The following is a 26,737-nucleotide window of genomic DNA, read 5'->3' on the forward strand; positions in this document are numbered from 1 at the left end:
AAGAGTCATGTGATTTGTTTGGGGGAAATAATGTTAGATTAGGACTCTGTGTGACTTCAAGCAAGTCACTTCACCCTCTTGGCTCTGTTGCCTGATATATAAAATAATGTCCAAGCCACCTTACTTCAAGTTCTAAGTGGCAGTATATATGCATTCACATGTGTATTCTTATGTGGCAATGTATGTATGAAGTTGGCATGAATATATGTGTGGTAGAAATATCAACATATTTATGTGCCATCTAAATATAAATCCATTTATAGTTTATGTGAATGCCTGATATATTTGTGGATGTCATAATTAATGGTAAATGTGCAATCCATAGTTTTGAATGTGTGAAATGTGCATAATTGTGTGTGAGTACTTTGTATGTGATATGCATGTATATGTGTGCCTGTATATGTGTAGTCATGCATGGGTTTGTATGCATATATGTGTGCATATTGTGTATTTTTGTACGTGTGCATAGGCATAAGGGCATGTGAGAATGGATCCATACATCTGTGTAGCTAATGTAACAAATACCTTTATGAAGTTTGTTTGCTGTCTAAATCAGAGCTTCATTTTCGAGTTACAACAGGCACAGAGAAATGAGAATCCACCTCATCCTGCCTTCTAAAGAAGCTAGGCAGCTACTGACAAAGTGGAAGGAATCAACCGATCTATCAGGGACGTCGCTCAGAATGGGGCACACCAATGCAACCTCCTGGAGGGGCTTTGTCTTCCTAGGCTTCTTCAGTTTTGGGGAGCTGCAACTCCTGCTTTTCGCGTTGTTCCTCTCCCTATATCTTATCACCCTGACCAGCAATATCTTCATTATTGCAGTTACCAGGATGGACAGCCATCTGCACACCCCCATGTACCTCTTCCTTTCCTTCCTATCTTTCTCTGAGACCTGCTACACTTTGGGCATCATCCCTAGGATGCTCTCCAGCCTGGTCATGGGGGTTCAGACCATCTCTTATGTGGGCTGTGCCGCCCAGATGTTCTTCTCTGCCTCATGGTCTTGTACCAATTGCTTCCTTCTGGCTGTCATGGGCTTTGACCGATATATGGCCATCTGTGCCCCACTGCACTATGCTAGCCACATGAATCCTACCCTCTGTGCACAATTGGTTGGCACCTCCTTCCTGAGTGGATATCTCTTTGGGCTGGGAATGACACTGGTCATTTTCCACCTCCCCTTCTGCAGCTCCCATGAGATCCAGCACTTTTTTTGTGACACACCGCCAGTGCTAAGCCTAGCCTGTGGGGATACAGGTCTCAGTGAGCTGGGGATCCTCATCCTCAGCCTGCTGGTCCTCCTTGTCTCCTTCTCGTTTATCACCATCTCTTATACCTACATCCTGGCAGCAATCCTGAGGATCCCTTCTGCTGAGGGGCAGAAGAAGGCTTTCTCCACCTGTGCCTCACACCTCACAGTGGTCATTGTTCACTATGGCTGTGCCTCCTTCGTGTATTTGAGGCCAAAAGCCACCTACTCTCTTGAGCGGGATCAACTTGTTGCTGTCACTTATACTGTAGTGACCCCTCTCCTCAACTCTGTTGTTTATAGTCTGAGGAATCAAGCTGTGCGGAGAGCCCTGAGAAATGCTTTCCGAGGGAGGTTGTTGGGTAAAGAATGAAAATTACCCTAACAGGACAGTCTTCTCTGTGCAGGCTGGACATAGACCAGGAACTTTGGCCAGTGGGCCAGATATTCAGGGCCTCAGGTCAAAGCTTTTCCACCCACAACCTCTGGGAGAGCCCCATCCTGCCCCCTGCACTTCTTCTACGGCCGCTGGGGAATGCAGAGGCAGGGTTTCCTGCTCTGTTCACTGTGTTTAACTCACACTGAGCTCAGAATCTGAATTTTCATATTCAGCCTTAGATGTTACCCCTAGTTACTGAAACCCAATTCATTAAGAATTTTCTAACTGAGTTGAACAAGATGAGGGAAGTTTGGAGTGTTCAAGTTCAAAACATGGCTGCCTGGGGACCTAGCAAGGATACTGTAGAGACTTCTAAAATCATTACACAATTAGACTACCCAACCTATAATATTCTTTCAAGATCTGAAACTCAGCGAATATCAGTTTGACAAATCAGTTTGAATGCCTCACTAAACGAAAGGTATGTTATTGTCTCTCTCTCTCACTGGGTGTCTTTCATCTTTTTACACAGTTGTCCTCTCTATCTCTGGCTTATTATTGCTTTGCCCTCTTTCTTTTAATTGGCTTTTTTAGTCGGGTAGATTTTATTTTAGAAAATATATTTATTTCCTATTTTCTTTGATAATTGCCGTTGCTTTCTGATGGCCTCATGTTCTTGGGTATCAGATACCTTCCTCACTTGGGTCACCCCTCAGCATGGATCCTGTCCTTTAGAATTTGTGGTGGAACTCTCTATCCTGCCTAGTTCACTTTCCACCTACAATACGTCATGCATAGTGCCAGACATTCTTAGGGATAAGTAAAGGTGTAATGAATTCACACAGGTGTCAGGTAGGCGTTTGAATATAGGCTCTGCAATTTACTCTGTGACCCTGGGTAAGTTACTTAATCTTTCTCAACTTCAATGTCTTCATCTACAAAATGGTTGTAACTTCATAGTTTGCACTAATGGCTAAACAGGATCATGCATGTAAAGAACTTAGCACAATACCTGGATCATAATGATCTTCCAATAAATGTTGGCTGCTACTATTGGTAATATGCTAAGCAAAGTGATATTGGCTTTTTGTTTAGGAGGAGGTTATTCTCAGTGGAGGATCAGAGAAGTCTTCATATCTGAGGTAGTACTTGAACTTGCTCCTAATGGATGGGTAAGTTTTGAATGCAGTAAGTGGGAAGAAAAGATACTGTAAGAAGAAAGGGCAGAATAACTGAAGTCTCCATAGCAAGACAATATAGGCCTGTTTCGGAGGGTGGGGAGTTGTCGAGAGGGACAATGAAGCATTTGGAAATGTCTGAAAATGTCTCACAAATGCTCATATACTGAGAAGTTAGCTTGGATTAAGACTTCTTTGTAGACAGTAGTTTGAATACTTTGCTTCAGACCTGATCCTTTTGGCAGTGAGAGATAGGACACAGTAAACCTTTCAGCAGAGAGTAAAGTGGCATCAGAGAAGTGATTTAGGAAGATTAATCCAGCAGCAGAGAGGATGGTAGATCTCAACAGGGAGAAAACAGAGACAAAGAGATCAGTAAGAAATCCATTGCCATCATCCTAACGAAAGGCAAAGAGATCCGAAGATGGATAGTGCTGTTGGAAACTGACAGAAATCACAAACCTCAGACATTTTGAAAATGTAGGATTCGCATGATTCAGGGATGAGTTAGAAGTGGGGCAAGACTTGAGAGAGAGGAAAGAATTTACATTGAGGTGATATTTATTCAGATAGGAATTTATATTTTTCCACGCTCTCAGGGAAGAAATACATCCTCTAGTTAGAATTTGGCAGAAATCAAATTTGGGAGGAAGAAAGCTAGATCCCACAGAAAAAAAACAGGTTGTAGAGAAGTAGGAGAATTAGTCCATATGGCAGAAAGGGCTTGGGTGAGGAGAGAAAGGTCGTGGACTCTAGGGGCCTTTTCATTACCAGCTGGAAGTAATCCCCCCATTGCACTGAGGCAGCTTGAACAAAATAAATTCCAAAATCTATTCAGACCATCTAGCATAACATTCCCCAAATGCACACTGAGCAATGTTGGGTAAAGATGTTCTAAGAATTGCTAAGTAATACTCAAAAGTCCATCTAACTTCTAAATGTAGTAGCCTTAAGTATGGAAGGGTATAAAAATCACTTAGGGGGATTTTTCAGAATGTGTGTTCTTGGGAGCCATCTCTATAGACTTTGACACAATTGATCTAGGGTTGGGGCAGGCAGAAATAGTTTACAAAATCTCCCTAGATGATTCAAATTCCTTTCCTTGATTAAGAAAGTGACTATATGCTTAAAAAAGAATCCTCCTTTCAGATACATATACACACATACACACACAGCAAAGCAGAGGTCCCTCTGATGTGAACATGACCACATATGCCCAACTCATGTCTTGTAAAGAGCCAATTAATGCCAGAGGCTTTGGAGTCAGACTTCCTGAGTTTAAAGCTTAGTCTTGCTACTTTTTAGATGTATTGCCCAGGGTAAGCTTTTTAACATTTCTGTGCCTCCATTTTCTTAATTGCAAAATGGAGTGATAACAGTATCTATTTTATATGACTTTTTTGTGTTGATTAATACAGAGTCTTTAGAACAGAGCCTGCCATACATGAAGGACATGATATAATCATCTATCATTATTTGGAGTTTCTAGACAGTTTTACTTTAGGCTGTCCTGTTTGTTGCCTAGTTGATGCTGGGAGAGGCCAGAGCCAGCAGTATCTACCATTTTATATTTCATGATATAACCAGATAAAGAAGAGCAAAGTGCTGATATCTGGCACAGTGTCTGACTGGAGAAGGTAGGAAGATGGATCTAGATCCAGAGACTTGGGAGTATTAAGTACTGGGAAATGGGTCAAGCTATAGGAAACAAGATTCAGATGCCTTCCAGGCCAATGTTTGGTATCAGAGAGGCCCATAAAAAGTCAAAATGAGTGTTCTGTTAGGAGTGGAAGAATTTTAGACACCCAACCAACCAGTAGGAATCATGAAAGAAAAATCAGGATGTAGCCATAGGGCTGTGACTCAGAGCAGGTTCCAAGCTATACGTTGTAAAGAAGAGAATTAGCAATAAGAAGTCAGGGATTCCAGTTTAAGTAAGTGAACAGAAAGTCAAGAAAAGACAAGTATCGATTAGGAGGAACTTAACCCTGAGATCAAGAAGTGAATTTGATACAAGTTCTAACTGTCATATTATATATTGAATATAGTTCCCAACTATATAATGTATGATAATTCCCATATTACCACTTTTTACTTGCATGCATAGGTGATCAGAATTTAATTTCAGGAGGAGCAATATATAACTTGCACATTTCCGTGTTCTTATGGCATTGTTGTTGATTCTTCAGATAAATATTGTCTTCTTTAGCTTCTCTTTTATAAGATAGTACAAATAGTCCTTTGCCTTAAAGAGCATTGCTTGACCATCACATGCCCAATAATCTGATTTAGGCCTAGCAGAGAAGGAGTCAGGTGGAAAATGGAGCCTTATTCACCTTTGCCTTTGGTTATTAAAAGCACACATTTTTTAGATTCTCCACACTTGGTAAGTGTAATATTAAATGATCCTGATTTTCGTTGACCCATTGGGCTATGCTTTTTTTCAACTGTAATCATTTTTGATAACTTATAATCAGACAATTTAGACATTTATGAATATTTTTTCAAATAGTTTTTGACTGTCATATTCTGTAGTAACCAATTGTTTAAGCAAAAATCAGTAAAAATACTTATTAGCAGCAAAAATAGCTTTTTAGTTTTAACCCAAATTCTTTATATGGCTTCTGTGATAGGATTTGTCTCTGACTAAGGAAGGACTAATTTCTATGCAAAGGATAGGATTCAGATTTAAAATGGTAATCAAGCGGCAATATACCCGGGTTGAGAGATGGAGGTTGTTTGTGCAGGATACTAGCAGTTTCACAGAAGGCAAAGAAACCACATAAGAATTCTCATAAGTAAATGATGCCATCAACTTTCACAAGTCAGGACAGAAATGTCAGCATTTGAACCTGTTCAGACCAAACCTGACCTGAAAATTCTTTGAAGATACCACCACCTCTTGTTTTTTTCTTAATTCTTAATTTTATAAACAGTTCTACTTACTTTTATACTACTAGGATATGGAAGTAAATCAAAACAAATGTTCTTCTTATCACACTAAAATTTAAGAGGAAATTTAGGGACATGGAGGATAAAAACAAGTCCTGTTATGCTGGAATTTTGCCATTCTGAGAGTAACAACATTCACTCTAAAAGGGAAGTATGAAAAAAAGACAGATTACAAAGAAAATAAGTGCTATGCTGGTCTTCTCTGTGTGGTTCCATTTTACAGATCAAAATATTGGGGTTCCCCAGAACATAAATCTTTTCATTTTCAAATGTAAGGATTTAAGCATATTCCAAAGCTCAAGAGAAATTATTTGTAAATAGTCTTGGATCTTTTTTATCTACTTTATCACGGCCCTTATTTACAGTGTAATTAGCTGCCCATATTTAGATGACACTATAATTCTTAGTATTGCAGAAGTGCAATTGGGTCAACAACATTTTATTTCACTATTTTATTCACTTTTAAAAGAAATACTTTAAAAAAATTAATGCCTTTTTATAAAAGAAAACACTTTATTCTATAATCAGAACAAAACAAAAATAATAAAGATATGTTAAACTCAAAAAATAAAAAATAGAAACTTTGGCACCTCTCAGTAGTAACCAGTTGCATACAAAATTAGCCCACGGCCTTCTCTTCTCAACTCTGTTAATGCCTTATAGCTCCCAAGCTTGAAATTTTTTCTGGTCCTGAAATAATTGTAATACAGACATACACACTCACACACACACAGGACTGTCTTTCCACTCTCCATTCCTGTCTCCATCATTCCCCAATATTTCCCACCACACCAAGATTTTCTATGATACAGGAAAAGCTGCTTATCAGTTGCCAAAGTAGGAATTGGTGAAGCCAACATAGTCATAGCCAGCAGCATGGCTTCGGCCCCGGGGGTCCGCATATTGCTGCATATGTGAGGCACAGAATGATACTTGTTCCGGGGTTAGGGCCTGAAACATAAAAAGAAAGAGATACAGTTATAAGGAGTTAAAATACCTGGCTCATCGGGGCTTCCATTATGCCTTAAACCCAGGAAGTGGAGAAACCTTAGAAGAAAAAGCCAGCCCTGTTCTTATCACATACTTTTCTCATAAATCTAAATTTTCTAATAAATAAAATGAACTCATCTCTTCAACTCAGCTCTTACCTGAAGAGTCTCATCTCACTTTGACTACGCTATCTATCCCATTCCCTAAATTTGGATTATTAAATAAATGGGATAAAAAATAGCCTTAAAAACTGAGTTGTAAATTTGGGATTGACCCTGATAGTCATCAGAGATTGCCTGTAGGTTTTTGAGCTGGGTCAAGACAATATGAAGTGGTGATCAAAGCAAATGATATCTAGTGCAAGACCATATCTGTGCAAAAAAAACCAAAAAACATAAAAGGTTTGGCAGGGAGGGTAGTTGCCTATAGTAGGCAACCAGGTCTGAGATAAGCAAAATCTAGAATATGATGAAAGCATAATGAGAGCGAGTGCAACTAGACTCTGACCTGTTTCATGTCCTCTTTGGTAATATAGGCCTTGCCCTCTGCTAGGGCTTGGAAAGCATTCTCTATTTCATCGCTGGACTTGATGTTCTCTGATTCCTTGTCAATCAGGAATGAGGTATAGTCTTCTCGTGAGACATAGCCCTTCCTGTGGGAGAAATGGATCAGGAACTGTGCCCTCTCAAGACAGAGAGGAAGGCAGGCCCATTTCTCATCCTACTCAGTGTCTCAGAGACAGAGGGAAACCAGATTCTCCATGTGCCTCTTCCAATTCAGTTTTCTGAGATCATGGGCTATGATCTCTATTTGACCCCTCTCCTCACATCTTTACAACCAAATAAACAGTTTCTTAAGTTCCAGACTCTGTTTCCACAGGGGTCATTCAGCTTGCCTTTCTACATAGAATTTGGGAATTTCCCATCAGCACCAGCCTCTAGATACCTCAAGCTCTTCAAGTTGAGTTGAAGACCTCTATTTCTGGTCTTCTTTGGTCCTTGAAAGAATCAGTCCCTAACAGTAATGTGATCCCTCTATGACTCTACTCCATCTTCACAAGCACACAACAACCCCACCCCCAGGAGTTGGCCTCTGAATCATCCATGTCTCCTTAGAACTTTACATACATGAAGGGATTTTTCTCTCAAGGTCCATTCTCAGAACCAGCTGAAATTCATGGATCAAACATAAACCAGGAAAGAAGCAAATTACAGATCTGGCACCTGAGTTGGAGTTAGTGCCATGAACTTCTGAGCTAATCCTAAAAGGGCAGCAAAAGCTGCCCAATTCATTTATGGTCATCTGTATCTTCCTAGTCTCAAGATGAGTTAATTTTATATTTTACGGCTCATTTTACTCTCTGTGCTTGTCCCACCAAACCCCATTCCCTGCTACGGTCTGGTCCTTGGTCTTCCTCCTACCTTCCTGGATCGACAGCATCTAGGAATTTCTCAAACTTGGGCTCAGGTTCATCCTCCTCCACCATGGGCAAGTTGTAATTGAGCACTCTCAGGCAGGACCGGAAATCTTTGTGACTTAAGCGCCCTGTCAAATTCTCATCAAAGTGTCTAAAGAATAAAAGCATTTTATCAAGTTCAATAGAGAACGAGATTAGAACAGAAAAGAACAGTTCTTGTTGAGTCAGCTGGGACTTTATTAACATGTCATAAGGTTATCAGAGAACTGAGTGAAGAGCTTGCCTGTGTTTCTGAACTTTTTTTTAACCTAATGGACAGAGGAAGAAGCATAAAATGCTGAACATAAGAGAAATGTATTTTCTAAAGTCCAGGAATCTCATAGATATATTAAAAACCATTACTTGAAGCTAAATAACATCTAGATCTTCATTTAAGATCCTACCAAGTCACACTGAAGGAAAAAATATGTCATTTGGAGATTCACTCTGAATGGTCTGGAAAACAAAGAACCAATCAACTATGAAGGCATACTCACCTAAATGTTTTGCTAAACTCCTTTAGTGTCTCCTCACTCACACCTCTGGTGTCTCTAAAAGGAAAAACACGAATTAACCCATGAAATAAAACATGAAAATAGCAAAATACATGCCATATGAAATAGAGAGGAATTTTAGTGGGTATTATGCTATTTGAGTCATTTAGTTCAGGGGTGGCAAACTATGGGCCATGGGTCAAATCTAGTCGTGACTTGCTTTTGTATAGTCAATGAGCTAAGAATGGTTATTACATTTTTACATGGTTGAAAATAATAAAAAGAAGAAGCATGTTTCATTAAACATAAAAATTACATGAAATTCAAATTTCAATGTCCTTAAATAAAATCTTGTTGGAACACGTCCATGCTCATTCATTTATAAATTATCACAGCTGCTTTCTCTCCACAACAGTAGAGTTGAGTTGTTACAACAGAGACTATATGGGTCAAAAAGTCTAAATTATTTATTATCAGGCTCTTTACAGGAAAAGTTTGTCAATCTCTGATCTACATAATAATGCTGTCAAAAAGCTATGGAGACCTAGAGCTGCTCTGATATAATTAATTTATTTAGAATAAAACAAACTCTGCTTTTCTGCTCCATACCTTGAATATTTCTTGCAATTAGATATTTTAGAGGGAATTTTACAAAAGAGAATGCTTTATGAAGAGATCACATAAGATAGTGAAGAGACTCTGAGAATTAGATGATGAGTAGACTGAGGGGGATGGGAGCACTGTCTCCTATTTCATAATAGACCCTCATATAAAGAGAAATAGTCATTCTGTGGGTCAATAAAGAGAGAGAATATTGGTTCTAGAGATGGTGAGTGTACTATCTCTGAAGCAGCTCTTTTATCCAGTACCCCAAACTCTAGCCCTTGGAGTTAAGTTCCTAACACCTAATACCACCCACACCCTTCCCCAGCCCTGGCCACAGGCTCTCAGTACTTGGCTTGGATCTGTTGTTCCAGGTTGTGTTGCATTTGCATCCCAAGCTGGTAGAGCTGTTCCCACTGCTGGGCCAGCCCAATGGTGCTGTATTTGACGTCCAAGACCAGAGCCTCTTCTAAGCTGTCCCCCAGGTCCTCAATCTTGGTCAACTGGCGCTTCATTGCCTGGATCTCCTTCTGCTTCCTCTGGAAAAAGACAGAGAAGAAAAGAGGCAGTCACCCAGTGTGTCAGATCCAAACCAAAGGATAATAGAGACAATAAGAAGCTAATGAGTTTGGGTTTCCCATAATTGCTCCTTTTTAATTATTTTCAGGAATCTTCCTGTCCTCTGTGAAAAAGAAACTACTCAGGAAAACTACTTCACTTCTGTATTCCTCATTTATAAAATGGTAGGGAGGTTAAGTGATATGATCTCTGTCATTCTGATGATATGTAATATATAAATCTAAGAATTAGTAGTTATATACTGCAGATAGAAAAGAGTAGAATTTCCAGGATCCATGCATCATCAGCTCCCAGTGATCTGCAGAATGAATTATCTGCACTATTGTTTGTGGTTGAGCTTTCAAGCCCACTTAAGCTCCCCAGTGTTCACTCTTGGGCCTCTTTCATCTGCTTGGACAGACTTCCACAGGCTGCTCCTGTCATCCAGGCACATTATATGCCAAATTTCTGCATCTAGGCCTTGATTTCTCAACAGGGGAATATTTTTCTCCAAGGATGGAAGGAGTGAAGTGGTTCTGATGATGGACGTGGGTGTGAAAACATATTAGATATTACAACGGCTTTTAACCCTCCAAACATCAATCCTACCTGATAACATCTTACTCTATAGTATGTAAATTCTCCTATTAAATTAATTAAATTTTTTTCCTTGCTGAATGTGATAATGAAAATAAAGTTAAGAAACACTGCTCTAGTCCACTGCCTCACTCAATTGTTAAGAGATCATCTAGATTCAATTGTATCACCTTGCCACATCAAAAAATAACAGAAGTTTGCTGATGTTCCAGGTTGTAGGCTAGGATCTTTTGCATTTATTCCCTTACTTAATCATTAAAGTAACTCTATAATGTAGATATTATTAACTTCACTGTATAGATACAGAAATCGAAGTTCATAGATTTAAACAAACAGAAGTCCATGTCCATGAAGTGGTGGCCGGTGGTTAGAAAGCAAATTGGTGGCAGGGTTGGCACCAGAGCCTTAAGCTCTTGACTTTCAGGCTGGGGAGTTTACATAAAAGTATCACTAGGGTTGCCTTTAAGTGGTTTTTCTTGCACTCCTTGTAATTCTGCCAATATCCTCAGCTAATGAACACACATTACTTACTTTATTTGCTTCCAACTGGGATTCCAGAGTTCCTGTTTCTTCGAGCAAAGATCTAGTTAAGAACCAGAGGAAAACATTACTTGTAATATCAGAAGTCAACATTTCACAGAGACAGACTAACTCAAAGCCCCTATACTTCTCTACCTCTACTTCCAAGTTACATGGCCTCTCTGAAATGAATTTTCACAGCGCTAAATTTTCACAAAATCAAATCCTTTTGTCTACTGGTAACTCTGCCAGACACATGAGAAGGGAAGCAAGGCCTGCCCTGGTTCTTCTCTGCCTGCAAGAAGGCTTCCCAACCTCCCTCTTAGTTTTTATTTTCAAATATACCCTTAACCTAATGTAGGCAAGACTGTACCTGGTGGGGTGTAGGGCCAGAATGATATATACTCTGCTTCTCCTTCTCACCCCACATTTTTATTTAGGCACAAGCAGACTGAGGTGGGATGAAGATGCCTCAGTGCTAAGGTCTCCTTAACTTTCAGAATAATATAACAAAACAAACACCATAATATAAAATACTGACCCATCCAAAAAATAAGCTCTGGACATGGAGGTCCGGCAGGAATCAGAAGAGAGAAAAGAGAAGACATATATTAACATGGATTACTTCAATAATCTTCTTTCCTCAAATTTATGAAACATTCTAAATCTTTTATAGCCAGAAAATATGAACCTGTTCCACCCACTGTTCCCAAAGTCTCTCCCACACTGAGAAGCTCAGAAACTTCTGTGAGGCTCCTTGCTTTAGAATGAAGAGCTCAGGTGTCAGGTGATATGATCAGTGTTGGGCACACGCTGCCAGGTCATGAGGAACCAAGACCAGAGACAGAGGAGGCTGAGCTGTGTTTCCTCTGCCTTCTGTCAGACTTTTTCTAGCCATGATACAGAGTTTCTTTTGAGTCATTGTCTGATTTACCACTGAGTTTGTAGGAACAGTATATATAACAGATTGTCTAAACCACCACTTTAACTCTCAAAATTCCAGAATTCTGACCCACCTACTGGACACAGTCTACCAACTTTGACCATTTATGCTAACATATTATACCTTTTAAGTTTCCTCTTTACCACGCCATTTGTCCCAGAAGATATGACAAACGTTATTTTCACATATAGAGCATTTTGCATTTAATAAAAGCAATTAGCATATATTATCTCATTTGATTCTCATCACATCTTTAGTAGGCAGCCAACATAACAGCTTCATATTAGGAGTTCACAGTAGGCTCTGCTTCTGGTCGTGCTAATAAATACACTATAGGTGGCCTTGAGCAAGTCAATTTATCTACTGAACTTCTTTTCATACTTGGAAACAAAGGTAATAAAATCTGGTCTGTACACTTCTCAAGGTTGCTCTGAAAGTTAAGTGAGGCAATAGATACAGAAGTACTTTGTAAAGTACAAAGTGGTATGCAAACATAAAGGATTGTAATTATTTTTGGACTGCAATTACAAGCAACGGAAGAAAAAGTGAAAGTATCAAGGAGATAATACAGAAGCATTCACAATGTGCAGTAGGATGCAATTCTCATTTCTTGATTTTGCAGGGATTGATTTAGAAAGCAGTCAATTTCAAACATAAAACACAGGCAGGATATGGTGATTTTAGGACAGCATAAATGCTGTAGACGTCCCTCCTCCTCCCCTCAGATTTGTATTTCATCCCTATGGTGAGTGGACTAGGTGTCATAGGGATCATGAGTTTCAAAGTGGCACAGCACACCTGGTCTCCAAGATCCATTGAAGAAAGGCACTGGCATTCTGTTCAAAGTCCTGGCACATCTCAAAGTTCTTGACCTGTCTTGCCTCTTCTTTTTGCAGCTCCTGCTCGCGTTCCTAAAACCCCAAATCACAGATAGTTGGATACACATTGAAGATCTTTCTTTGCAGTAAGATAACTGGTTCCTGGGCTCAGCTGCACATCTTCTCCCTCCCAAATCTAACCTATTTTCCAGAGGCATGTGCCGAGTTGCTCATATTTCTTTCAGTCCACCTCCTCTCATCTCCAAAAGGTGAAGAAAGCTTATGTCACTTGCCATAAGTACTTGCAGGTGTCTCTAAGACCAAGCCCAGTAACAAATAAGCTAGTGATCAAGGCAAATCTTTCCTCTTAATTTTTTTCTCAAATTTTTTCCAGGTGAAATAACAAAACAGCCTTAAAGGGGAAGGTAGTAGTAACAAGAGTTACCATCTAAAATTGGTGATATTATGGGGTAATATTTCTTTGTTAAACTTTTTTATATTTTCCATAGTTTCTATGATGAACATCATTATAGGCAGACAAAAATTAAATACAAACACTTAAAAAGGCACTTTTGGAGGTGTGTATAAAATAAGGAATGTCTTAGATGGGAGGAATATATAGACTCTGAACATATATTCAAAGCTTCATGAACTTTTCATAATTCATTTTTAGAGCCACCTCTTGGAGGTTGTTTTTGCTACCCTGAATCACTCTTCAACACCCAGAAGCTTGAGACTGTCTAAACTATGGGGCATTGGGCTATACCTATTGTGAATATATTTCCAAATTTTTCTTAGACAATCCTGTCTCTTGAATGCTGTACCAGTGTAATTATTGATAATGTTCCTTTCTTTCTCAAAAGTCCCCCAACTTGGAAAATAAATTAAGTGGTTATGCTCATTATAGCCAAAGGAAGTCTCTGCTGTGCCCCAAGTTACCTTGATGACGTCAGATAGGTGCTTCCAGATCCTGTCTAGTACTTCTACTGTTAACCAGGTATAAGGGCTGGAGGGCACATTTAAGGTCTTAATCTGCTGGTCTAGCTCCAGTAAATCATTGAAATATGTTTGGTGCTTTTCCAAAGAGGCCAAGAAGGCCTCATGGTCCTTCTGCAGCTGCCGAATCTCATTCAGGGAGACACAGTGCACAGGCTCTGACAGGTTTTCCTCAGCATGTTCACACCAGTTGTTGAAAGCTGAAGCCTTGTGTGCAAATTTCATGAATAGCTCCTCAGCCTACAGAGAAAAAAAGACATCTCCATCTTTTCCAATAAAGTTCCTCAACAAAAGAGAAGACTGAGGATAAAAAGAAAAATGGTTGTCTTCCAATATTTTTAAGGTCAGCACTCTAAGATGGCAGAACTAAAACCAATGAGGACCACGTGATCCAATGCCTGGACTGTGAGTTCAAGGTACAAACTCTGGTCCTGGTCTTACTACGTGCAATTAGTCCAGTCTTCCATCATACAAGCAAGGAGGTTGAATGAGTTCTAGAGTTATTTTAGCTCTAAGGTTCCCAAAGTGGCCAGGGTCATTTTCAATGATAAGATTTCATCATTTCTTGTTCTGAAGTCTGTGCTCCAATTCTACCTGGCACATAGTGAACATGCCAAAATAGATGTTAAATGAATGAGTGGACAAATGGTTGAATAAACAAATCATTTATGAGATAGGCAAATCTATCACATCCTTTATCCTCTTCCTCTTTTTCTCTGCTCTTCTGTCTACCACGCCTCTCTAACATCTCTGTGTATACGGAGTTCTTTTCCTACCTTCCTTCTAAAGCTTGTTTAGGGCTCATCTCATGCCTGAAGCCCCTGCTTAAACCCCTTTCTTACCCTCTAACCTGTATCCCTAGCCCTGTATTACCCTCTGGAGTTATCCACATGCCCTGAAGGACTCTGAATTTCTGAATGAGAGAAATAACTTGGATTGTTCCAAACAGTAGGTAATCAAAAATAGTTTTAGAGTTAAATGCATCATAGATTTTGGGTGAGCAGATTGGATTTCCAAAGAGATTCATATTGTGCAAATGAGTTTTCATCCACAAACATAGCGGTTAAAGAGGAAAAAATTTGTGGCCCAAATAAAAGGGAGATTCAATTCAATGTACTACACCATTACATCTTCCCTCTGCTCATTTCAGCAATCTATATGCTAAAACAGATCAACATAGAGAAAAGTAACATAGCTCCTACACATGGAGGACATGAAAATCTAAGTACTTCATATTATTTTCATAATATTGTGGATCAACTGACTATTTTACAAAGATTTTATAACCAGAAAATAAAATAACAAAACTCTTTGCAGTTTGAAAATCAAGCAAAATAGAATCAGAATATGAAGTATCTTCTTATGTAGATTATAAATGTGTGTAAAGTCACCCATTAATTGATTTAATTTTTTACACCCATGTCCTTCAATAGAATAGAAATTAACTAAGGGTCCGGACTGACTGATTTTTATTTTTGCGTTTGTTTCCTAATTTCCCTAACTCCATACTTCAACTTTTTAGGTACAATACTTCTTATGGTCTAAGAGTGCTCAGTGATTTCACCGACCATCTTGACTTCCTTTTATTATTGATATTTTTTATGATCAATATCTAATACCTTAGCAGCCACTACTAGAAAGAATCACTTATATCGATATAGAACCTAATGGTGTATATTGCATTTTCAGGTCTTTTATACTTTTTAATAGTAATAACACAGAATAGCAGGAGATGGTGGTAACATTAGCCTATTTCATAAATGGAGGAATCAAGGTTCAGAGACATACACAAGTTCTCCCAGCTAGGAAAGGTCAATACAAGGCGAGAACACAAGTTTTACTTGTCTAGTGTTCCTTTTATTTGAGTTAGAGAAAAGCACAAGGACAACCTTAACTCCTGCCTGCCAGTTTTAGTTCTTCCACACACTAAGATCTTCCACTATCTTGTCCCGTCTACCTCTTTGATTACATGTGCTTGGCTTCCATCTCGAGTCAGCTGGATAAATGATAAATCAGTCTAAAAAAACCTTCTTATCAATCTAAAAAAATAAATTACTTCATGCTCAATAAGAATGTCTCCCGCTACAACTATGATATACAACTATGTACTGGGGCTTTGGGGAGGAAAAAGAAAAAAGAGGAAGATTGGCAACAGATGTTGGTGCAGGGCCAATCTTCCTCAAAAAAAAAAAAAAAGACTATCTTCCTGATCCTTTACAATGAACTTATTCAAAAGTCTACAGATTATCTAAACATGTTTCCAGTATCTACTTCTGGATTCCATAGCTAATATACAGATAATTGAAGCCTGATCATGGCTCACAGATTTTTCTTTTTTTTTTTACCTCCTGCAGGGGCTGCTGTTTCTCCAGCAATTTCTGTCTGTGGGCTGCACAGGCTTCCAGCAGCTGTTCCCAGCGACTCAGCAGGGCAGTGTGGCGCTCCTCAATGGCTTTGGTCTGGCTGTGCTGAGCAGCCACTAGTTGGTCCTTTAGGTCAGTTATCTCAGACAGTCTCTCCTGCTGGAAGCTCTGCAGACTGGCATCCAGTGTGTCCTGCGAAAGACCCATAGAGAAGCTGTAAACAGAGAAATAATGCAGATTCCAAGGGGTCATTCACACCTAGGTTCCACCAGATTTTTATCATGAACGAGATAAAGACCAGACAATAGTTAGAGTGATGACCAAAGAAAAGGAAATCTGACTTAGAAACTTAAGTGAACATTTAGGATTGGAATTATGGTTAAATTCCAAGGGATATGTGTTCTATAATTAGATTTTAGGTTAAGTGTAAAGTTAATATTAAGGGAATATTGGAAGATGCATGATATGACATTCCAAATTTTCTGAATCAAATCTAAATCCTTCCTACAGCTCGCATCCTTTCTAAGACTTTATTGTGTCACTTGTTAGATTTTGTGTGCTCGTTAGTAGCAGTGCACTACTGAAGATCCTGGAAGTGTGCAGATTAACAAAAGACCTCCCATAGGTGCCAGTTATACAAATGATATTTTTGTGGACATGTTGATATCAGAATCACAAAATTTGGGATGTTCCATTTCCAGCTTTAACAGAGTGGCTTGTATTGGACCAATTCACCCTTTGAGAACAACTTTAACTACTGGATAAAAATACAAAATATCAGTTGTTTTTGATAAAAGTACAAGAAATCAGAATGCAACATAGGTGGCTATAACTTGAGGGATCAAAATTCCAGAGAGAAGGGAATAGTATTAAAGTAAAACAGTAATACTCTCTGTCGCTTTTTCCTCTGAAGGACAAGCTGCACAGGATAAGAGCTTGAGGAGAAAGCAGCTGCTCAGAACATTTGACAATCTTATGGCGGTAAAAAGACAAAAATTGGAGTTCTGGGAACTGGGTCAACAAGAATTTGAAGAGTTGTTTAAAGAGAACTGCAGAAGAGTAGGTTCAATATTCTCCCTGTATTTTCCCCTCAAGGCATTTCTAGATTCCTAAACTGTACAGGACACAAGTCCTAGAAGCCAAGCAGAAAACAGTAGCTAAGACTCTAAATGCTAAGTAGAATATTCTGTAGTCCCACAGTGCTGAGTTCAGGACATATCAAGCAGGAGCAGCCCTGGTGAAAGAGGTTTAGTTGAACTCCCCGAAAGGTCTTAGGTGTAAAAGCAAACTGGAAAAGGCTAGTCCTCAAAAAAAACTGAATTATGTCTTGAGTAACTTCAATCTCTGCCAAAAAGTAGGGGTTGGATGGAAAGATGGAGGGTGTTAAATTACAGCTTAAAATCAAAACTCATGAATTACTTTAAATGAAAATGGCTCATTATTCCAATAAAATGATCAAATTAGATAAATAAAGTAATACTTAACTATATGATATTCATAAAAGACACTCTGTACTTCCACGTTCATTGCAGTAGTAGTCACAATAGCCAAGATATGGAAACAACCTGAGTGTCCATCAACAGAAGAATGGATAAAGAAGATGTGGGGTGTGTGTGTGTGTGTGTGTATATATATATATATATATATATGGTCAAATATATTGGCCAAAGGGTGCAAACATCCAGCTAAAAGACTAACAACTTCTGGAAATCTAATGTACAGCACGGTGATTATAACAAACAATACTGTATTATATACTTGAAATTTGCTAACAGAGTAAAACTTCAGTGTTCCCCCACTGAAAAAAAAGGTAATTATGTGATGGGATGGAGGTGTTAGCTAATTGGTAGTAATTATTTTGCAATACATAAATGTATCAAATCAACAAAAATAAAATAAAATATAAAGACATAAATGTAAAAAAAATAATTAAAGGATAGAAATAGATATATACTGCAAACACTAAGCAAAAGAAAATTGGTATAGTATACTGGTATGTGAAAAGAAGACTTTAAATCAAAAAATTTTATTAGAAAGAAGAACATTTCATAATTAAAAGTATCAAATCGTCAAGATGATTTCATAATTCTAAATGTCCACACAACTTTTAACCTAGCCTCAAAATATATAAAAACAACAAAGTATTAAAACAACATGATTAATGACCAAAATCTGTTAGTTAATATAAACCACTGTAAAATGCATATTTTTTTCAGTTGTAGGTAGACTATTCACCAAAATAGACCATTTACTGGATATAAATCAAGCTTCTAAAATAATATAGAGTATATTTTTAAAATAAAGTGGAATTAAACTAGAAATAAATATCAGAAAAGATAATGAGAAAATTTCCAATGTTTAGAAATCAAACAATACGCTAGGGAATAACCAAAAAGTTAAATAAGGAATTACATCAGAAATGAAAGAAAATTTTTAAGGGAATGATAACAAAATAGCATATGAAATTTGTGAGATGTAGCTAAAGTTTTGTTTAAAGAGAAATTTATATCTTTAAATCAATAGAAAAGAAAAATGGCTAAATATTCGATAATCTAAATATCCATCTCAAGAAATTTTTTAAAAAATCAAGTTAATCCCAAAGAAAGTAAAAGAAAATGATAGAGATATAAAAAGATATTAATGGAATATAATACAAGGATATAACAGAAAAGAACCAAAAAGTTAGTTCTCTAATAAAAATGATGAACACCTAGCAGCAAGACTGATGAGATGGGGGAGGGAGAGGAAATGGAAGGGAAAAGAGAAAAAATTAGCAAATTATCAATATCAGAAAGGAAAAAAGGAACAATATTACAGGTCCTACAGACAATAAAACCACAAAATTCAGGAATGAAATAATCCTATGTGTTCAGCTTCTATGTGATGTGTTTCTTGGACTTCACTGGTGTCTATCAACAAGGCAGCCCTGCTCTCACCTGCTTTGCCAAGAGAGTGAGGAAGGCAGCGAGGTCTGCACCATTGCCATTGATCTTCAGGCTTCTTTCCTTTTCAGCTAAAGAGCAAGGATCATAATTAGAGGGAGAAGACAGTTGGTCCTTGAAAAGGAATGTTTACTACAGGACACAAGAAAGCCTCCTGACTCTCAAAGTAGGTGATTCATTGGAATATGAGAGCAATGGGGACCAGTGGATTATTTCTCTATACTTACATAGGATAAAACTGACTGAAACAGAGATAGGGCCAAAAGAACTTCTGAGTGTTTAGAACAAAGGAAAACTTCAGATTAGACATAAATTATAAGTAATCAAACACACAGCTTATTTCCTAGAATATATGTTTGCCCTGCTTCTATCTTTCTGAATATCACATCTGAAATCACCAATTCCCAACAAATATGTTCTCTGGAATTATAGTACTTAGTCACCTCATCAGCATGTTTCTTTGTGTATGTGTGTGTGTGTGTGTGTGTTTACACACATGTGAGTGTAATTGTATCCAGGAAGGATAGAGTGGGTGATGAATGGACCATCTCTCTTTTCATGGTAAGAAAGAGCCCCAGGAACCATTCTATACATAGAATTTATCAGCATTTCTCAAACCCAAGAACCCTGGCTCTCACACATATACCTATCCAGGCTTCTACCACATCAGCCTTCCAGTTAAATTGCTGAAAGGCATAATCATCTTCCAATTGCAACTTCCAAGCAGCTATTGCCTTGGACAGAGAAGGGGTCTTTTGATTCAGAACGTCTATCTTGGCAGAAATCTTCTCCTTCTGCTGACTTTCCTCCTGCAACAACAAGGTTGAGTGGAGAAAGAGAGAAACAGATATATTGATGAGCTTCCAGGGTTAGAATTGTGGATTCTTCAGTGTAATTATTCTATTATTCATCCATGTCCCAGATGCTTATTTCCACTCCAGCATTTGGACAATCTTCTCATGTTTGTCCACAAAAGTGCTATCTTTGTAGCTGTAGCCGTCTCTGTTTAGGATTCTTTGTATATCACTTAGATCATTGAGGGTTTGTAAAAACAAACATTTAACTAAAAGAATGATTCTCACATTGCAAAGAGGTTTCTGGTGGTCTTCCTCCCTAGAAGGTAGCAAAGAAATTTCTTCACATTCTTACAATATTCTGTAACCAAAGCAAGTGATAAGATCTTTATAAATGCTATGTTCTGCATACAATAAGAGTCAGAGTATCAACAAACGATATAGAAAATCTGAGAGGTATACCTATAAGAACTTGAAAAAAAGAATTTCCAGAAAACAGCAATTGAGTAGATAATTATTTGCTGACAACAACAAAAACAAAGGCAGCCAGGAAGAGATTATTAAAGTTCTATGTATGATTTAAGCACTGCTCATGTTTCTATATTTGTCCCAATCCCTTTTTGAAAATGAAAGTTTGACCTAGAATCCCTGGAGTTACTCACCTTGCTCAGGATGTCTTCTCCTTGAGCACAGACATTTTGCACTCGGGTCTCATGGACAGCAAAGTCATTAGCCAATGTTTCATGCTTCTTTAGCAAGCTCTGCATAAATGAGTCAGTGAGAATCAAAGCATTCAAGGCTGGACAATCCATCCCACCTACATTCTGACTGCCTTTGATGCCACTCAGCTAACTTGGCAGCATCAGTGAGTGTCCACTTCTTCCTGCACAGCTCCACTAAATTCCTCTCCCAGAACTCTTCACTTGCCAAAAAGGGCAATCTTTACAGAAATAAGAGAGTCACAGGAATACAAATGACGCTCCTTCTAACTTACTATGTGAACTTAAGCTTTTTTCGATTTGGGAATGAGAGTGTTGATCAAGGTCATATATAAGGATTTCTCCATATTGAAATATATATAATTCTGTGAAACATTGTATCTAGCAGAAAAATATTAAGTATCAAGAACATCCTATACTAAGAATGGATCCTAAAGGGAGGTAAAGAGAACACTGAGCTGTCTTTGAATATCATTTTAAATCTTCTCTGTTTCTAACTGCTCTCTGGAACCATGATGTCTGTGTAGCTGGTTTGATGGAGAAAGGAGTGAGGAAGAAGCACGAGTAGCAGTACTTTTCCATATTTCACTGTATTTTCCTAAGTGTCATTTATATCAGCCCTCACCACTATCACCACCACCACTACCATCCACAGCTACCACTGCTGACTTTTTGCCTCTTCTTGTCATAAAGGCACCCCATCCATTTTTTTCTACATCACATACTAATCTAGGCTAAAGGAAGAAACAGATTCTGTATGTTTCTGTTGAACAGAAAAGTATGACAAATGTGCTTTTTAACTATCACATTTTGAAAATAAAAGAATTTCTAACACATGGTGTTCTTAGGAGTTAAAATAAGATGGTTATTCTTTTTAAGACAAGGTGAGCTACAGTATATTTTATGATTGTATTATGTTTCATATTTACGCAGAAATTATAAATGAAGATTGGTCAGAGGATTCACAATATAAGATTGACTATCTGATTTAACCATTTTTTACATATGTGTGTTTTTATACAATTCACGAAATAAAGTCTCTTTATTTAAGGAGAAGATGAAGTAATTGGAAGAAAAGCTAGATTCAACAATAAGTAAACAACTCTCCTTTCTTATGTTAGCCAATCCAGATGGACCCAGGAAACTAAAAATGCAGAATGTCAATTTTTTCTTCATGAAAGATAACATAGAGGGACTAGCTGGATAGATATCTTGGGTAACTAATGAGGATTATCAATAATAAAATCTCATAAAACCTTTCTTAGAATTTGCATGTTAGTTTTAAAGGTTCTCCTTAAAATGAGCCTTTGAATATAATGGTCTAAATACACTAACTAAAGATGGAGATTGGCAGAATGGATTTAAAAGTTTGACCTAACTATATGATGTCTACAAAATACTCACTTCAAATATAATAATATAAACAAGTGTGAAAGAAATTCTTTTGCAGTAAGAAGACAGCTTTTGCCACAAATGGTACTAAAGTAATTGGACATGCATGGGCAAAACAATTAACCTTGACCTAAGTCTTATATCGGACAAAAATGAGCTCAAAATGGATCATGGCCTTAAAATTAAAATGTAAATCTCTAAACTTTTGGAAAAAGACATAGGAGAAGATCTTCATTATCTAGGACCAGGAAATGAATTTTTAGACTTGACGCAAAAGCACAATCTGCAAAAGAACTCTTAAGGTTCTTTATACAATTAAACAAATAAAAAAATAATCCATTTAGAAAATGGGCAAAAGACATGAAGCGATATTTCACTGAAGAAAATATACAGATGGAACATAAGCACAGAAAAAATGTTAAACATCATTACACATTAAAACCACAATGAGATATTCCTACACACCTCTTGGACTGCCTAAAATAAAAGGAGACAATACCAAATGCTGACAAGGATGTGGAGAAACTCTGGATCTCTCATACATTGCTCGTGAGAGGGTAAAATGGTACAGTCTCTCTGGAAAACAGTTTGGCATTTTGTTTATTTATTTGTTTGTTTGTTTATTTATTTTACAAAACTAAACATGCAGTTGCCATAAGGCCCAGCAATTAGACTCCTGGACATTTATTCCAGAGAAATAAAGACAATCTTTACATGGAAACTTCAACAAGACTATTTATAGCAGCTTTATTCATAATAAACAAGAAATGCAAACAACTCAGATATCCTTCAACAGGTGAATGATTAAACTGTGGTCCATCCATGCCATGAAATACTACTCAGCAATAAAAATGAATGAACTATTGTTACACACAAAAACCTAAATGAATCACCAGAGAATCACACTGAGTGAAAAAGCCAATCCCCTAAAGTTATATACTGTATGATTTCATTTATATAACATTGTTGAAATGACAAAATTATGGAAATGCAGAACAAATTAGTGGTCGTCAGGGATCGGGGGGCAGGAGGAAAGTGTGTGTGGCTATAAAGAAAAATCACGAGGGATCCTTGTGCTGATGGTAATGTTCTGCATCTTGACTGTATCAACGTCAATATCCTGATTATGATATGGTGTTATAGTTTTGCTAAATGTGGCCATTGGAGGAAACTGGGTAAATGGTACATGGGACCTCTCCGTATTATTTCTTATAACTGCATGTGAATCTACAATTCTCAAAATAAAAGTTTAATTTACAAAGAAAAGCCTTTGAGAGTATTTTATATGAAACCTTAAACTGCTTGAAGATGTGCAGTGGTATGCACATGTCCCAGAAGACTTTTCACACAAGAGGAGTTGGTAGTTTCAATTATATGTTATTCAGGTTTTAAGCTCCCTTTTGCCAATCTAAGCCTTTCCTTATATCATCTCATAGAAGTGAATTTATCTCCACAAAGAATTCTTGGTAAATTCCCAAGTTTTAAGGCTACTAGGCACAGTTCTCAAGATCCCAAGAACACTATTATCTTATAATCACTCTCTCAAAAGCGGTAAAAATCCACATTAACTCAAGATCACACTGACAGCTTGTACATTTCTTTACTGGGAAACTGAATTCTGTATTTAAGAGTGTCTCTAATTCATGAACTACTCTACCCACTGGGTCCTTCTAAAATTGTATTTTCTAGAAACTGCCACCAATGGCCAGACATAAGAATTTTTCCAATTCAGTGTAACATTAGTATTTAGAGAATCTTTAGAAAACCTGTCCCTATACGGAAAGGCCTTTAACTGCGATGACTTTAAGTCACAGACAGAGCACAAATCATGGGGGTAAGCTTTTGGTCCTGCCTTCACTCCTGATTGGTTCTATGAGCATGGGCAAGTCACTTACATTGTTGGACCTTGATTTTTCGTATTTAAAATTGGCAGAATTAGCCATATTTCCATCATCTTCTCCCACCAGGAGAAGATTGTAATTTCACAGGTGAAAACATGGACTACTTAAGAAAAGATTCAAATTAAAGAGAAGAAAATTGATCCATCTGGCCTGTTGCGCACCTGAGTAGCAGCCAATGTGTCTCCACAATCCCCTTGGGCAACCATAGCTTCCTTTTCACTGATCCAAGCTTCCTCCTCCTCAGCCTTCTCCATGAACTGCAAGTATTCTAGAGACTCTTCCAGTCGAAGCCCTCTATAACAGGACAGTAAGCCCCAATAAGGATAAGAAGAAACTAGTCAGCAGTGGGAGTGCAGCAGAATAACACAGTCTCACAAGGCAGCCACAGTTGAACTGAGCCACAGAACCATCTGATACGTGCCTATTGGTCAGCGGTGGTGAACTCCTGTGAAAAGGGTGAGACCCTTGCCTCAGGAGTCCAGTTTTGTGGCATCATCCACTCTCTCTAGGAATTGGGAGAAGGAAACTTTCTCCAAACAAAAGTGTCAAGATTTCAGAGTTGGAGAGTAACAGCAGCGAAGCAGTGTCTCTACTCTGAGCACTGCTGTTCTTCTTATACAATGAAGACACCATAAAATGCTAGAATCTCCCCTTTATTCCCCAGAAAAACAGGTCTTGCTACTGCCAACAAGCAGGAAATTATAGGCAGAAATTATTCTATTTGGCTATTTGGCTATATGGTTCTAATTGGCTATATGGCTCTAAGGGAGAAAATATATTCCTTCATTCTTTCAATACCAAATGCTGCACGCAGTGCTAAAACTGGTGAGATATTCAAAGTAAAACAGACATGTGGGGAATAACTTGGTATGAAAGATAACATATATACGGCAACAATGATAAAAAACAGCTGCAAGTAAGTGCAGGAGTAGAGGTATAGTCAGAACACAAGCAGCAATCACTTCTTCTTGGGGGAAATGGGGAAAAGCTTCATGGATGACGTGGCATTTGAGCAGGGACTCAGAAGATAAACAGAGGTGGGTAGTTGGGGAGAGAAGTCAATGCTAAGTCCAATACCTACAAACCAGGAAGAGAATTGAGCCTCCTATCCCCAACTCACCGAGCCTTGGCCAACTCTTTGAGCTTCTCCCAGTGTTGAACAAACTGAGCCAGTCGCTTCTGGATCTCCTCTTGCCCCACAGCAGCCTTGTCTCCTAGCTTCTTTGCCGTATCCAGCACATTCTAAAGAACACATCCCCTCCATGTTCATTACCCCGTAGTCTCTTCCCATTTAGTCATAGTTCCCTGGAAAAGTATCTAGCCCTTCCTACCCTCTAGATCATTTATAAACTCCATGGTACTTGGGGTGGTCCTGAAAATCTCGGGAGAATGAAGGAAGCTGCTGTAAGGTCTACCATGCTATACTTTCCCAAGTATTTGGACAAATACCTCAGTGCTTGCACTAGGCTATTCTCCATGATCTGCTTTATGGATTATTCATGGTCAAAGGATGACCCTGCTGCCAAGACAGACTCAGAGTTGCGTTCTTCCCATATGGCTTGGCTCAAGTACAGCTTTTGCAGATGTCCCAACCTGCATCTCAACTGTCAACCACGGTGCCCTGAAGTGTTATATGTGCTGCTTCCAGGGAAGAGCATGGGCTCCTGTGCAGAAGTATTCTATTGATTGGAGACAAAATGTGGAGAAGAGAACACTTGTGAACTCTATGACTGACTCTCTGTGTGACCTTGGTGTGCCACATTCACATTTTGTAGCATCATCCTATTTATCCATAACATGAGGGACTACTACCTCTGACTATCTCTATCTTTCCAGGTCTCATATTTGACTATTCCTACCTGGATGGCGGGTTCATGTGCCACCAGCTCCCCCTCTAGGCGTCTGTGCTTCTTCATTAAGTTTTGAACCCCCTGCAGATCCCTCCCATAGTCCTGGGAGCTCACTCGAATTAACTTATCCCTGGAACCAAGAAAGAAAACAAAAAATTTAGAGTTTAGACGTCTGAGGTCATCCTAGAACAATGGTTTTCTAAAAGTGTGTGTGTTGCTAGGGGTGGGGAGGGAGCTAGGGGTGGAGAGGGGGTAAATTCTGGAACATTCTGGTAACAACCACAAAGATAATTAACGCCAGAGGCTTTCAGCAAAACTTCTGCCTTATGCCAACATGCACAAATTAAAATAATATACTAATATCCAGCATATGCACAACTGTTAACAGCCTTCCTATTAGTTCCTCTGCCTGTCTACCTCTGTATCTTTCCATCTTTGCTCAAGAACATACACTAATGTTTCTCTTTCTAAAACAAAAAGTGAAAATCACACACACACACATATAAAGAAACAAATGTACATATATGAACTTCATAGCCTTTATTATTTTTAGCTGTTAATATTAATAATGAGTTTAGGTAGAATGAGTGTAAAGAGCTGATAGTATAGGAGTAATGGCAGTTGGATTGGTTCTGAGCATAAAATGTTTGACCATTATCATGAAGCACAGCCAAAGACTACATACACAAGATCATATTACCTTACTGTTTCTAAAAAGGTTTCCAAAATGTCCTACTTATTGCCCTATGTACAATGCTTTCCTCTAATTCATTGATTACTAGTAAGAATCATCAGGTTTGTAGAAGAGGAACATGATGAGGCAAATTTAATGACAAGTAGGGAAAATAATTTGATTTACTAAGATTTTATCAATCATATTTTTTATAGGAAAAATAGAATTAGTAATGAAACTATGGCAGGTACTGTGTAACATTCTCTGTCCAGTGTCCAGTTTGGCATCATATAAGATACAGAGAGAATGATGAAAATGATCTCATCCGCTGAGTAAGTTGTAAACGCCCAGCTGTCTTCACGATCATT

General features: G+C 38.2%; 2 protein-coding genes across 2 annotated transcripts in view; one reads left to right on the top strand and one right to left on the bottom strand.

The window, feature by feature from the left end:
- The first annotated feature begins 683 nt into the window (after positions 1-683).
- Positions 684-1,625, top strand: LOC131401442 (olfactory receptor 10Z1). Its single transcript, XM_058536774.1, has one exon. The coding sequence runs from the start codon at positions 684-686 to the stop codon at positions 1,623-1,625; it is 942 nt and encodes a 313-aa protein (XP_058392757.1).
- A 4,890-nt stretch (positions 1,626-6,515) lies between these two features.
- Positions 6,516-26,737, bottom strand: part of SPTA1 (spectrin alpha, erythrocytic 1) — a 63,952-nt gene continuing 43,730 nt past the window's right edge. The window contains exons 36-51 of the mRNA XM_058537594.1: positions 25,706-25,826; positions 24,967-25,088; positions 24,008-24,140; positions 20,496-20,595; positions 19,687-19,857; positions 19,035-19,111; positions 16,081-16,290; positions 13,679-13,975; positions 12,718-12,832; positions 11,520-11,535; positions 10,991-11,042; positions 9,656-9,843; positions 8,705-8,758; positions 8,173-8,319; positions 7,259-7,403; positions 6,516-6,712 (exon numbers count right to left, since the gene is read on the bottom strand). Of these exons, the coding sequence (XP_058393577.1) occupies positions 6,587-6,712; positions 7,259-7,403; positions 8,173-8,319; positions 8,705-8,758; positions 9,656-9,843; positions 10,991-11,042; positions 11,520-11,535; positions 12,718-12,832; positions 13,679-13,975; positions 16,081-16,290; positions 19,035-19,111; positions 19,687-19,857; positions 20,496-20,595; positions 24,008-24,140; positions 24,967-25,088; positions 25,706-25,826 (2,074 nt within the window). The 3' untranslated portion in view covers positions 6,516-6,586. The remainder of the gene's footprint in view (positions 6,713-7,258; positions 7,404-8,172; positions 8,320-8,704; positions 8,759-9,655; positions 9,844-10,990; positions 11,043-11,519; positions 11,536-12,717; positions 12,833-13,678; positions 13,976-16,080; positions 16,291-19,034; positions 19,112-19,686; positions 19,858-20,495; positions 20,596-24,007; positions 24,141-24,966; positions 25,089-25,705; positions 25,827-26,737) is intronic.

The sequence above is a fragment of the Diceros bicornis genome, chromosome 4, assembly GCF_020826845.1.
Source record: "Diceros bicornis minor isolate mBicDic1 chromosome 4, mDicBic1.mat.cur, whole genome shotgun sequence".
Lineage (NCBI taxonomy): Eukaryota > Metazoa > Chordata > Mammalia > Perissodactyla > Rhinocerotidae > Diceros > Diceros bicornis.